General features: G+C 44.3%; 1 protein-coding gene across 1 annotated transcript; it reads right to left on the bottom strand.

Moving 5' to 3' along the window:
• Positions 1–1,655: 1,655 nt before the first annotated feature.
• Positions 1,656–13,480, bottom strand: LOC133370621 (phospholipase A2 inhibitor and Ly6/PLAUR domain-containing protein-like). The gene is made up of 6 exons (XM_061597196.1): positions 13,446–13,480; positions 13,202–13,322; positions 10,885–10,992; positions 9,285–9,437; positions 8,068–8,211; positions 1,656–2,001 (listed from the first exon to the last, which is right to left on the bottom strand). Exons 2-6 carry the CDS (start codon positions 13,245–13,247, stop codon positions 1,850–1,852), a joined length of 603 nt encoding a protein of 200 aa, XP_061453180.1. The 5' UTR covers positions 13,248–13,322; positions 13,446–13,480; the 3' UTR covers positions 1,656–1,849.
• Positions 13,481–14,864: the final 1,384 nt, after the last annotated feature.

Here is a 14,864-nt window from a genome sequence, read left to right as displayed (position 1 = left end):
CTCAGATAGAGACAGAAAACTGATAATCCAGGATTTCATCTGAACTTTTAGTGTTCCCCATAGCCACTCCCCTCTAAGCCTGGTATAGGGAACCTATGGCTCTCCACATGTTCCTGGACTACAGCTCCTATCATTCCTGACCATTGCCCATGCTGGTTTGGTGGGAACTGGAGTCTAGCAACATCTGGAGGGCCACAGGCTCCCCGTCCTTGCTGTAAGTCCAAGGGACTCCCTTGGTCTTCCTTTAAGACATAGTCAACAGGGCCTTCAACCCTTTCTTGTTGTTAATATATAAAGCCCTGAACAACTCAGGACCAGGTTACTTGAAAGACCACCTGGCCCCATATAGACTTGATCACTTAGGTCATCTGGGGAAATTCTACTCATGGTACCATACCCTACAGAATATCACATGGCAATGACCCCAAAATGGGCACTTTCTGCCATCGCCCCTGTTAAGTGGAACACCCTTCCCTCTGCCGTAGCTGAAGCAGCACCCATCACTTGCTTCGGACATCTTCTGAAGACTTGCCTTTTTGCCCTGGCTTTCCCTGACCCATAAGATTGGAGCGTGCTTGTTTTACATGTTTGAATCCTCTGGGGTTTCCATTCTCATTGCTTTTATAAGCTATTATGTGTGTTTATACTGCTGCTTTATTGTTTTGAGGTTTTGTTTTTGTTTTAATGAGATATTGCTTGTTTGTCTAGGACTGTATACCGCTTAGAGATTTTGGACATAAGTGGTATATAAATGTTTTTTTTTTTAAATAATAACACTGGTGCTGTGGCATACATCATGGGTGGAGAAACTCCAGCCCGTAAGCCAAACTTGGCTCATCACGCTTCCTCATTTGGCCTGCAAGGCCATTTGGGGAAAGCCATGCCAACATCATTTGGCCCGTGAGGCAGATCCTGATAAGGATCTCCCCCATAGAATAAAAAAAGGTTCCCCACGCCCTGGTGTACACCTATGATCATTTATTTATTTCTTTGACATATGATGTCTCTCACTACAAACACGTTTCTAAGCATCTTCTGCAAAACAAAAAGCCAATGGCGTAACAGAGAGTGCATTACCATCATGGGGAAGGACCACAGCACAGTGGTATAGCGTCTGCCTTGCATGCGCATAGTCCCCGATTCAATCCCCATTAGGGCTAGGAAAGACTCCCTGCCTGAAACCCTGAAGACTAGCTGCCAGTCAATGTAGACAGTACTGAGCTAGATGGACCCAGGGTCTAACCCAGTATCTGGTGGCTTCCGTGTTCCAAAGTAGGACGATCAACAACACAAAAGTGTTCTAACCCATAAACAGACTCATAAACAAAACAAACATCAGCTGCAGAAAATATTTAGCAAATATACAGCAACTTTTTGGTTTCTTTTTCTTCTTCGAAAGCAATGCTTATAATTACAAGTGGGGAAAAAAACAAGGGTCCAGAAAACGGAGATAAATTAGATTGCAAGTGATACCTAAACCCACAAGTACCTCCCAGGATTTGCAACACACTAGGTAAAAGATGCAGCAGAATCAACCATTTATTGTGATGAGAACTCAGTGTTTGCCTAACCATGTTCTTAATCATAAAGAGTAAAAACTATTTGTATTACTGAAGGAAATAAAAAGACAAAATATGTCATTATGGAATAGCCTTTAGTAACAGATGAGATGGTACAATATAAAATCTGCATTGGGCCTGCCTAACTTTAAAGAGCATAAAGTGTGTGTGTGTGTATATGGGGTGTGTGTTTTTTTCATTCTACGTTATTTAAAGGACTGACAGCAGGACATGACCAAAAAAATCACCCTAAACCTGCAAAAAGAAGGAAATTGCTTCCACTGGCTCCATCAGCCACTGCTGGGGTTTGGAGCTGGGTTGCACGTGTTGCTCTTGAGGATGAAGGTCGAGTCTCCCATGGAAAATTCCATATCCACAGTCATAGAGCAGACACTGGTCGAACTGCAGCCTGATATTGCAAAGGTGGAGGAAGGGGCACCTCCTGCAGGCAGAGAATGATACTGGTTAGTAGATGTCACAGCAGGAGAATGCTGTTGTGTGCAAAAAGGGCTGTAGCGGTTCATTGGTAGAGCATCTCCTCTGGGCACAGAAGGTCCCAGGTTCAGTCACCAGCCTCTCCAGGTAGGGCTGGGAGAGACCCCTGCCTGAAACTCTGGGGAGCTGCTGCCAGTCAGTGTACACCAAGGATGAGGAACCTACAAAGGAACTTAGGAAGCTGCTTTATATTTAGTCAGACCTTTGATCCATCTAACTCATTTGCATCTACACTGACTGACAGCAGCTCTCCAGGATTTTAGTCATGGGTCTCTCCCAGGCTAACCTGGAGATGCTGGAGATTGGATGCAGCCAATGTTAAATTGAGTTCCATCTCACTCACCAAGCACCATGTCCATGCAGTTACGGGTCTGGAGTGTTTGCACCTTGTGTTGGGCCAGAGGGACAGACTGGGAATTCTTTTGGTGTATCGCCCACCTTGCTGCCCAATGGCTTCCCTAACTGAGCTGACAGAAGTGGTCTCGGAGGTATTGTTGAGATCCCCCAGACTATTAGTACTGGGGGATGTCAACATCCATGCCGAGGCTTCTTTGTCTGGGGCGGCTCAGGACTTCATGGACGCCATGACAACCATGGGGCTGTCTCAACGTGTTAGTGGCCCAACACATACATCGGGGCATACTCTCGACCTTGTTTTTACTACTGGACATGGGGATAGTAATCTGGATGTGGGGAGTCTTACATCTCTCCCTTTGTCATGGTCAGATCACTGCTTGCTGAAGTTTAGACTTTCAGTGGCCTTTTCCCTCTGCAAGGGTGGGGGACCTATTAAAATGGTCCGCCCCCGGAGACTAATGAATGCTGATGCTTTTCAAAGGGCTCTGGGGGATTTTCCGGCTGATAGGACTGGCGCTCCTGTCGAAGCCCTGGCTAATCTGTGGAATGCAGAGATGACCCGGGCAGTGGACACGATCGCTCCTGCGCGCCCTCTCCTTTGTAGAGCTCATACAGCTCCTTGGTATACTCCGGAGCTAAGAGCGATGAAGCAAGATAGGAGACGGCTTGAGCAGAGTTGGAGATGAACTCCCGACGAATGCAATTATGCGCTGGTTTGTGCTTCTACCAAGCGGTATGTAGGTGCGGTGAGGGCGGCGAAGAAACAACATTTCGCCGCCACTATTAAGTCATCTCTCTCCCACCCAGCGGAGCTTTTTAGAGTTGTCCGAGGGCTACTCCACCCTGGCCCACAGGACATGGTAGATACATTGGTAGCCCGCTGTAATGAGTTTGCTAAGCACTTCCAGCATAAGATCTTATGCATTCGTCGGGACCTAGATTCCCATTTTATGACAGTTAGTCCTAATGAGGTGTCTGGAACACAGTCTAGTCATGTTTTGTTGGATGAGTTTCAGTCGGTTCAGTTCAAGGACGTAGACAAGGTGCTTGGACAGGTACGTGCAACCACTTCGGTACTTGATCCTTGCCCCTCTTGGCTTATAAAAACTAGCAAGGATGGAACAGCTGGCTGGGCCAAGGAAGTGATAAATGCCTCTTTACGAGAGGGAGTGGTCCCTGGCTGTCTGAAAGAAGCGGCGGTGAGACCACTCCTGAAAAAACCTTCCTTGGACCCAGAGGACTTTAACAACTATAGACCAGTGGCAAATGTTCCATTCTTGGGCAAGGTCTTGGAACGAGTGGTTGCTGACCAGCTCCAGGCGCTATTGGATGAAACCGATTATCTAGATCCATTTCAGTCGGGTTTCAGACCTGGTTTTGGCACTGAGACGGCCTTGGTCGCCCTGTGTGATGACCTATATCGGGAGAGAGACAGAGGGAGTGTAACTCTGTTGATTCTCCTTGATCTCTCAGCGGCTTTTGATACCATCGACCATGGTATCCTTCTGGAGAGAATTGCGGAGTTGGGTGTTGGAGGCACTGCTTGGCAGTGGTTCCGCTCCTACTTGGCGGGCTGTCTCCAGAAGATAATACTTGGGGAACATTGCTTGACCCCATGGGTTCTCCAATATGGGGTCCCGCAGGGTTCGGTCTTGTCTCCCATGCTCTTTAATATCTATATGAAGCCGTTGGGTGCAGTCATCCGGAGTTTTGGAGTGCATTGTCATCAGTACGCTGATGATACGCAGCTCTACTTCTCCTTTTCATCTTCTTCAGGTGAGGCGGTCGATGTGCTGAACCGTTGTCTGGACGCGACAATGGACTGGATGAGAACTAACAAACTGAGACTCAATCCGGATAAGACTGAGATGCTGCTGGTGGATGGTTTCTCTGGTCAGATGGTGGATACATACCCTGTCCTGGACGGGATTACACTCCCCCTAAAGGATCAGGTTCGTAGTTTGGGAGTCGTTTTAGACTCTTCCCTATCACTCGAGGCCCATGTAGCCTCGGTGGCACGGAATCCGTTTTACCAACTTCGGTTGGTAGCCCAGCTACGTCCCTATCTGAGTAAGGAGGACCTTACATCAGTGGTTCATGCTCTGGTAACCTCACGTTTGGACTACTGCAACGCGCTCTATGTAGGGCTACCTCTGAAGACGGTTCGGAAGCTACAGCTAGTGCAAAATACGGCGGCCAGACTGCTAACAAGAACTAAGCGGTCTGAGTATATAACACCTGTTCTGGCTCGCCTGCACTGGCTTCCAATATGCTACCGGGCCAGATTCAAAGTGTTGGTATTAACCTATAAAGCCTTATACGGCGCGGGACCACGATACCTGCAGGAACGCCTCTCCCGTTATGAACCAGCTCGTACACTACGGTCTACTACAAAGGCCCTCCTCCGGGTCCGGACCCATAGGGAGGCCCGGAGGGTAGTAACAAGATCTAGGGCCTTCTCAGTGGTGGCCCCCGAATTGTGGAATAGTCTCCCCGAGGAGGTACGCCTGGCGCCGACACTATTATCTTTTCGGCGCCAGGTTAAAACCTTTCTCTTCTCTGAGGCATTTTAATCTAAGTTATTTATGTAAATGTTGTAATTGGTATTTTAGATGATGTACTTTTATATTTGTTATATTGATCTTGTAATTTTATTATTGTATATGTTTCTATGTTTGCCGCCCAGACAGCTGTTTGCTAGTCGGGCGGGATATAAGCTGAATAAAATAAATAAATAAAATAAATAAATAAATAAATAAATGACTTTCGGGTAGGGGGGAGTGGAATGGAATATCTTGGGAAAGAGCATGGCTGCTGGCTGGCTACCTGAACATGAGCACTTCTTGCGCGACATTTTGTTGTAAATTCCACTAGTACTGGCAGTATTAGTAGCAGTAGTTATTATTCACCAATAGGCAAAAAATCCTTGCGTTTTAAGAATGTACCTATAGTCAACAGATATTTTTAACAAACTTTAAAAAGCAGGGAAATTGGGCAGCTATAGGGAATGCACCTGGGGAGCAGGAGACCTGACCTCCTCTGAGATATTGTACTGCCCTATAAATTTGTCAACATGCAAACACAATTTGGGTTGGTCTTTCACAGTCCAATCCACTTCCTGCATGGCATGGAAGAATTTTGTAACATATGCCTCTGAGCATATGGTGAGTGATGGCAACACCTGCAATCAAGACTGCATCTCCAAAGATGGAGAATTACATTTTTTGTATGTTTGTGGTGTTCTTTTCTGTCTTATTATTGTTTCTACAGAGAATCTAATCTGCGAAAGTATATTTCATTCATTATCCATCCTAGAAATCTGTGCCAAATTAATTTTATTAATTTCAAAGCCTTTTTATCGGTCAGTGTCATGATAGTGAAGACAGCCTTTTGTGTTTCAAACTGGAGATTATATTCTATTTCTCTTTTGGGTGCATTAACAGTTGAATCTGAAACTGTAGTTTGATGTAAAATTAGACTGATTACAATATGTTGCTACTTAAGTAATGAATCTAGCTGTTGGAAAAAACAAACTTGGCCTACCCAAGATGGATGTGTTCAGCCTGATATGCTTAAACCACTCCACATAAGGAAGGGTGGGCACGGTCAATTAAAAACTTAGAGGACACCTAGAAATTTGCTAGAATTTCTTGCACCTCCCACTGTTTTATCTTGTGCAAGCTGAGACATTCCTTATGTCCACTGGAGACTATTCTGCAGAAGAGTCAGTGCCATCATTCCACAATTGTTTTTCAATTTTTTAAATGTAAATTATGCAAAGTGCTGTACTTCACATATCCACAAAGACAAAAGCAACAGAAAACAATTTACCATAGGAAGCGTCATTAAAATTGCAAAGGAAATTAAACATATTTAAAATGAATATCTGAACAATATCAACTCTTGTAATATTGTTAATTCCTCCCTGCTAAAACAAGATCAACACAGCACGTCTTCTTTCTGATATTTGGGATGACTGCAGGTATTGCCACCGCTCACCACCATATGAGAGGCACATGTTACCAAATTCTTCCAAGCTACACAGGAAGTGGATTGGACTGTGAAGACCAACCCACATTGTGTTTTGCATTTTTACAAATTTGTAGGGCAGTAGAGTATCTCAGAGAGAAGGTCAGGCCTCCTGCTCCCCTGGTGCGTTTGCTATAGCTGCCCAAATTTCCCTGCTTTTTAAAGTTTGGCTAAAAGTATGTTCTTAAACTCAGGGCCGGTTCTAAAGGGTGGCCAGGTGGGGCACTGGCCCGATGGCCCCTGGAGCTACACGGGCCTCTCAGCCGCCCCTCCACTCCCCTTCTGTGATCCGCACCCCCGCACGCCCCCCCCACCTACCTGACTGCTGTCTTTTACCATTGCCCTTAACGAAGATGGTGGCCGTGGTTTCCTTAAGGTACTGAAGCCCCTGCTGCCATCTTAGTTGATGGCAGAGATGCGCATGTGTAGCACGCACGTGTGCCATCAACAAAGGTGGCAGCGGAGGCATCATCCCCTTAGGGAAACCACGGCCTCCATCTTCATTAAGGGCAATGGGAAAAGACAGCAAACAGGTAGGTGGGGGTGGAGGGCACGTGCATGCACACACCGGGGGCCAGGGCAAGCTGATGCCCAAAGGCCCCGGCATTCCTGGAGCTGGCCCTGCTTAAACTGCAAGGGTTTTTTGCCTATTAGTGAATCTGATAGCACATTGCCATGACAGTTGCTAGGAGACACCCTATTCTTCTCACAGAGCTTCAGTCAGAGGGGCTGACTATTAAACCACTTTGGCCACTGGAGCTCTGTCAGGGAAATAGGAGTTTCCTCTCAGCACCCTTCACAAACTACACTTCCCAGGATTCTTTGTGGGAAGCCATGACTGTTTAAAGTGGAATAAATGTCTGATGTGGGTGTGGCCTTCTGATTAGCCATACCAAACAGCTGTGAGTCTGGTTCTTAGAACACTGACAGTTCTAACTGAGCATGCCCTGCACTATCATAGACTTCAATGTTAAATTTCTTAAATTAATAAAAAATCAGCAAAGCATTTTTTAAACTTTTCAACTGCAAAAGATGAAGGTCAGAGTATGGGGAAAGGTCAGTAATAGGATTACATGTACTCTATGAACATGGCTGATTTTTAATTACAGAAATTATGAGACCACTTACAGAAAAAAGTCCAACAGGGGTCTGATTTTTGTTTACCCTTGTTTTAGACTTTGAACTCTGAATTCTCTCAGAGTGTTTTGTGTATTGCCATAAAAACTTAGAGGGTTGGTTAAGGAAGCGTTTCTGAGTTTAGGACTTTACGTTTTGTAAGATGTTTGTTTTGACATGAGCTTATGGAAAGCAGCAGAATGGCATGGAGGTATTTTCAATTTAACATGGGAGAATGTGAAAAATCCATGTTGGCTATACTATACTCTTGTGGCTTTTATTATTATTATTATTATTATTATATACAAACAGGCCAAACCAAGAAGGGGTGGACTTCCTTGCAACAGCCTTTTGGAAAGGCTGGCCCCTCGATTATTCTGAGTGACAGAACAGGTGAAGGAAATTTTGAGACTTAGTGCTTGGAGCTTCCAGTAAAGAACAGGTAAGACAACTCTCTTTTGCAATACTATACAACGGGGGCACCCAACGATGGTTAGTGAATGAGTCTTACCTCTACTCAGACTCCCAGCCACAGTGATGCAGTGATTGTCATCTCCTGTGCAACGCAGAGTCTCACTCTGCTCACAGCTATCAGAGCCAATTGCAAAACAGGCGGGGCAACTCACTCCGTTCTCGGTGAGGTTCTTAGGTGGTACTGGGGGCCAGCAGAGTAGAGAGAAAGATAATCACATAAAACCAGTAATTGCCAAAGTGTGTGCTACTGACAGTAAATAATAAAATAATCCAAAGTTCTTATGAGCCCAAAGTATCCTCTGTGCAATTAATCGACCTCTGCTCTCAGACACCGCAGGATTCAAATGCATCAAGACTTTGATTAGAAGGCATCAAGACATGGAGAGCCGGTGAAGTGTAGTGGTTAGAGTGTCCTGCTGGAACCTGGGAGACCACCAGGTTTCAAATTCCCACTTAGTCATGAAGCTTACTGAATGACTTTGGGCTAGTCACTATCTCTCAGCCTAACCTATCTCACAGGGATGTTGTGAGGATAAAATAAAAAGGGGAAGAACCATGTTTGTATGCCACCTTGGGCATGAATCAAAACAATGATTGCCTATCTCTTTACAGGTGTGAAATCCTATGAACAGCTGGCAGTAAGTCCCACTGAACTCAGTGGAGCTTACTTCTGAGTAGGCATGCATGGGCTTGCACTGTTAGTAAGTGTAGGATGATTGTGCTACCACCAATTACGTCTATTGCAAATTGTCCCTGTGCTTGTTTTGCACACATTTGAGCTTTAACTAAATGTCCATAGCCGCTGCTTCTTGCATTTAATTGCCATTTGACCCCAAACATAAAGCACACGATTTCCCCCAAAGACCTGCAGTTTTTTTAAGGGAATTGTAGCTCTGTGAGGGGTACACTAAGTGGTGTAGGTGTGTAAATGGTGTCATGGTGGATGTGATTTTCATGTATCTGATGAAGTAGACTCTAGTCTACAAATGCTTCTGCTACAATAAATTTCTGAGCCTTTAAGATCCCACAATCACTCTTTGTTGTTTATGTTGCTGTTGGGTAATACTGCCCTGTGCCTGAACTGAGTCCCCACTGGGTTATTGAATCACGCTAAATGCAGATACACCAGGGCTGGTTCCAGGTTTTGGGGGACCTTTGGACAAAGGAGCCCCTCGCCTTCTTTGTGAGGGCCCCTCTTCCTCCACCCTAAAAAAAAAAAAAATCTTAACCAGGTCTGGACCTCACTCCACATACCAGCAATGGGAGCAGCATTGCACATGTCTTTGTTGCAGCATAACATATTGGTCCTTGAATAAATGCCTTTAGTCGCACTCACAGAGTTCACTGCATTGCAAAATTGAGAGTCATCCTGGCAGGCTTTGTACACTTCTGAGATTTCAACCCCTCCTGTTTTTTTTAAAAAAAATAGAGAGAGAGAAATCACAAAGGATTTAGGAAACATCTCTACGGGGAAGTCCTGCCTGAGTAAAAGGACAAGATGTCCCTATCCCCATACTGAAGTAAACTGGAGGGGGGGGGGATGAAGGAAATCACACACTCAAAAAGGAGGGAAATCACAAAGGAGTTATGGAACCTGTTTACAAGGCCAGCCCAAGATGTGGTCATGCCTGAGGGAAAGGAGGCAATATGCCCCCACCCCCATGCTGAAGCCAAACAGACTGGCACTTCATTTTTACATCAATACTGGCAACAGGACACAATCAGAGCTTGGAAAAGTTACTTTTTTGAACTACAACTCCCATCAGCCCCAGCCAGCATGGCCACTGGATTGGGATGATGGGAGTTGTAGTTCAAAAAAGTAACTTTTCCAAGGTCTGGACACAATCCTGCACCATCGTGGCTGGCAGCAAGCTAGCTTAGGGGGACAGGGCTGGTTGTGTGGCACACACAGAGCTCTGTCCTCCACTGCTAAGTCTGTATTATCATCATTATTATTGCTGTTCTAGGCTCCTTCGGGAGGAAGGACAAGATATAAGCTGAAATAATAATGGTGATGGTAATAGTTATAATAGGATTTCTTACCAGCCCTTCATAATAAGTTCCCGGGGTGGGTGGGTTACAGCAATATTAAAAAAACAACCACTAGCATTCCACTCAAAATGTGTATTTTGAGAGAGAAAAATTCATACATTCACACATTTTTATGCGTATTCAAGAAAATAATTAACAGGATAAGGAAGAAATGGCACAGAACAGATTAATGGGTGAACACTATGAATTTCATAGAATAGTAGAGTTGGAAGGGGCCTATAAAGCCATCAACTCCCTGCTCACTGCAGGAATCCAAATCAAAGCATTCCCAACAGATGGCTGTCCAGCTGCCTGTTGAATGCCTCTAGTGTTGGAGACCCCACTACCTCTCCAGATAATTGATTCCATTGTCATATGGCTCTAACAGTTAGGAGGTTTTTTCTGATGTCCAGCTGAAATCTGGCTTCCTGCACCTTGAGCCCATTATTCCGTGCCCTGCACTCTGAGATGATCGAGAAGTGATCCTGGCCCTCCTCTATGTGACAACCTTTCATGTAATTTAATGTGTACTATTGGAAACAGGCTGATTTGCCCATCCCTATTGAGAAGGCCCATTCTTTATGGGAGCCTGCCTGACTTCAGGAGGCAGGGAAGTGAGACAGAGAGCCTCCTTTGAAAGCCTCAGCACAGGCCCATCTACCCAATGATAGGGCCAGGCCTGCAAGTTCAGGTTTCCTGGGATCTCTCTGGTCTAGTAAGTTTCTCCTGTGGATGCAGCCCAGGTGTGAGCCAGGCTACAGGGACTGCAAGAGCACTTACAGCTGCCACAAAATTATCTCTGAAGAAAATCACGTTTACCAACCCATATTATCCTCTTGGGCCAAAGCCACGCAGACACCTGTCGGAACTGAACAGATACCATCAGCATTGCAGCCTGGACTTAGAGTACAGTTACAAATCAGGGAGTCTCCTAAAAGGTAAAGAAAGGAGTGGGGAAGGAATCAAAATTGTTTCATTATTTTATTTCATTTGTTTAAAAGTGTTTTTTTTTTAAACAGAGTTGGCCAAAGAGAATTTCTGGGTAGAGTATGTGGATTCCCTCCCTGCTCATGTTCTCCTCACAAACCTCGCCAATCCTAGGCACTCTGGGTGGTATCCAACTAAGTTCTACTGAGAATAGACCCACTGAAATGAATGAACCTAAGTTAGCCACGTGTATTAACTTCAATGTGTCTACTGTGAGTTGGGTGAGCACTGGATACAACCCACTATCTGCCACACCACCCTACATCTCATTTTTGTCAATACATAATAGGTTTATTCCCCCATCTACACTGTAGCTAAGGCAAGTGCTTCTATTGCACCATGCTTAGCTATTTTATGTGCATGCATGTATATATTTATTCATGATTATAAAACAAATGTAAATGTTTAAAGAGAAACAGAAAAATCAGAAATATTCCAGTCATAATTTCAGATGATATTATATCAGAAGTATGCAACCTTCAGCTTTATGACTTGCTGCCCTGGGCTCCTACTGGGAGGAAGGGTGAGATATAATAATAATAACAACAATAAAATCACCTGCACCTAATTTCAAGTGAGTGAAAAGGAGAGGGAAAAATGGAGGGGGTGGCAGAAAGAAAGAGAGAGAGAGAGGAGTAGAAGAGAGGGAGAAAGGGGACTGCAGAAAGAGAGAGAAAAGCTATGGCTCCAGTCCTGTCCCACTGCTGGTATGTGGCCCTTGACAGATTGCCCACAAGGAATGTGGCCCTAGACAAAAAAAAAGGTTGCTCACTTCTACATTATATCATCTCAGACAAACATCTTGGGTTGCAACCAAGTTGTACTCAGAGTAGACCCACTGAAACGAATGGATCAAATGGAGTAATGTTCATTCATTTCAATGGGTCTACACTAAGAAGGACTAGCAACGGATACAATTCTTTGGATCCTATGAAGAACGTGCCAATATCCAGTAAGCGTGTTCCAATTCTGCTTGAGCATATTAAGCTTGTGCCATCCTTCTTTTGCCCTTAAATAGCTCAAAAGCTTTGCTACAACTGCATATTATTCACACATTTTTGCTTCCCATTTTGTTATGATGGGAAGGGGTTCAGCCTTTCCCCCAACATCTAGCACAAGGGTGATGAACCTGCGGCCCTCCAAATGCTGCTGGACTCGTCTTTTTCTGTAGTAGCATGTATATTCTGTGTTTTTCAACAGGTGATCAGATTTTGCTCCCATGATCTGAAATCAAGTTGCATGTCCAAAGGAACAGTGCTTTGCAAGTACTGGAGATCAGCTGATCAGTGATGCCTACAGACTCCATTTTGGCCCAGCTGTATATTTGCCTGCCCCACACCAGACATCACTGCTGGTTTACACTGAGATAAAATGCATGTATTGTATTCAGCTAAGTCCAATTCATAGTAGACCCACTGAAATTATGAACCTAAGTTAGTTGCATCCAGTGCTTGTTTGGTAAAAAATGAAGTGCCATACTCATATCTAGATAAAACATGTTGTGAGTGCTAGCACACAATGGTTGCCATGGGCAGCAAAAAAAAAGAGGTACCGGTACTCTGTACCAGTGAGCACTGTCACAAATAAAGCACTGCCCATGTCTATTAATTTCAATGGGTCTACTCTGAATAGGATTAGTACTGAATACCACCCCATGTTTAAATATGTGTTTTGTGATTAAATGTTTATATGAGGCACTTGCAACCGGCCCTTCACTCAAATGTCCCAGGTCAGCACAAAGTAATATTAAAATAACACTTAACAATAAACATTTAAAACAAAGTAAACCAAGCAGCGCCATAAAAGTAAATACGAATGTTCAAATATCATTTCTGTGTGTTTGTGCAGATTTTTCTGAAACCCTCAGATCAAAGTGGAAACAGAACAGACAGGTGAAACAGACAGGTGAAATTGACACAGACCGGAAATAAACTGATCTATCCATCCCTAGTTTTATACCATCCAGCCATCATTTTTATTTAATTTCTATATCCTCACATTGATATCTTGCCTTTCTTTTGCCAACTCTGCTGGTCATCCATCCAGGCACTGACCAGACTCAGACCTGCCTAGCTTCAGCAAAGCGGTGGCTTCATTTGCCTTCACAGCATGCCCTGGGACCATCTCATACTTAGCTGTTCTGCTGGACTCACCTGTAGCGACTAGAGCAGCAAAAAAGTAGTGCAGAAGCAGCTTCATGACTCTGAGAACCAAAAAACATTGGCTTGAACGATGGCCAAATGCCTCTGCTAGGTGGTTTCTGCAGTCTCAGGACTGAAATGAGGGGAAGGGATGAAGGGATAAATTAAACCAGCAAGAGAAAATCAACCTGGCAGAGAAGCACAACAGACTTTAAAAAATACAGCAAGTGAGACTGGAGAAAATTCGTTCTTATACCCCTGGAGTCCCCATCCTTTGCAGCTGGGATCCTGTGGAATTGTGTGCACTGAGTACACTGAGGATCTGCATTTACCCAGCTGTTTAAAATTTAATCTGGAATATGGGCTGGCTGTTTGGCATGTACAGGAAACTTCAAAGGATTCTTTGGCTCTTTGACATTTTCCTAACAATAATTTATGGATGCAGAAGCAGCACAGGCTGCAGCAGGTCCATGCCAGGAATGAGTTGTTCCCTTCTCAGTCTTGTCTGCCTTTACGAGGGTAGGGCTGGGGGCGGGGTGGATTCAATTTGTTTCACATTTAAATGCGAACTTACATAATTCACACTTTTGGAAACAACATGCAAACCAAAACACAATCATCCTTTGACAGTCGCATTTTCCCGAGTTTTGCCGTTCGGTTGTCCAGCCAAGTGTTCATACAAAAATACACATACTGGACTAAAATGTACATAAAAATGTATACCTCAGAGAAAATGGCATACTGCAATGCATTATTGTAGGGGAAATTGCTTTGCAAAAATGAGTATATGAGGCAAAATTGCATACAACGTTTATGTTAGGAAAAAACTGCACTAAAATGCTGGTGAATTTTCAGGAGGACTTTTTAAATCAGAAACTGATGTGGAAAAGTAAAAAACTGAACTTTATATTGGAAAAATGAGAAACTAAGAAACCGAAACTGCCAGATTTGCCCATCTCTACAGCGGGTTCTGTGAGAGAGAAGGTGTTTTTTCTGGGTCCAGTATGCATATGGTTCTGTATCGCCTGTTTACACCGAGCTAAAATACATAGTTAAATTTATTTTCGTTCAGGCACTTGCAACCTGCTCTTTATTCAAAGGTCCTAGGGCAGCACACAATAAAAATTGAAATAATACCAGGTGGAAGGGGGTGTGTGAGTGAGAGTCTTAAAGGAGGTTTGAATAAAAAGACAGTTGGTTTTGACAGTCAGGAGTTTTTGTTGCTGTTGGGATGTGGAGTGGCTGTGTTGTGGGAGTGAGCTGGGTGGAAAAGGGTGGATTAAGGATTAGTTAGAGAGGGATAGGTAGGGACCATACATCGATATACTGTACTATTTAACATCTTGTATTGTAATAAAGTTATTTAGTTCATTTCAGTTCCTGTGTGTCTGCCTGGTCACGTGTGCTACCCTCTCAGGGTCCTGTTCAGTTCCTGTACCGACATCCAAGAATCTGAACAGGGTGGTTTATAACAGATGCTACTGGAGGTTGCTGATTCATAGGGGCGGCATAAGTCGTAATCGACTTGAATGCACATAACAACAACTGGGCCAAGTTCAAGGTTCTAGTTTTGGTGTACAAAGCCCTATACAGCTTGTAACCAGGATACCTGAAAGATCATCTTACTCCTTATATACCCAGTCGAGCACTGCGCTCTGCACGTGAGGGCCTCCTG

This window comes from Rhineura floridana, chromosome 15, assembly GCF_030035675.1.
Source record: "Rhineura floridana isolate rRhiFlo1 chromosome 15, rRhiFlo1.hap2, whole genome shotgun sequence".
Lineage (NCBI taxonomy): Eukaryota > Metazoa > Chordata > Lepidosauria > Squamata > Rhineuridae > Rhineura > Rhineura floridana.
Note: the sequence above shows the minus strand (reverse complement) of the source record. Positions and strands in the feature narration are given on the sequence as shown.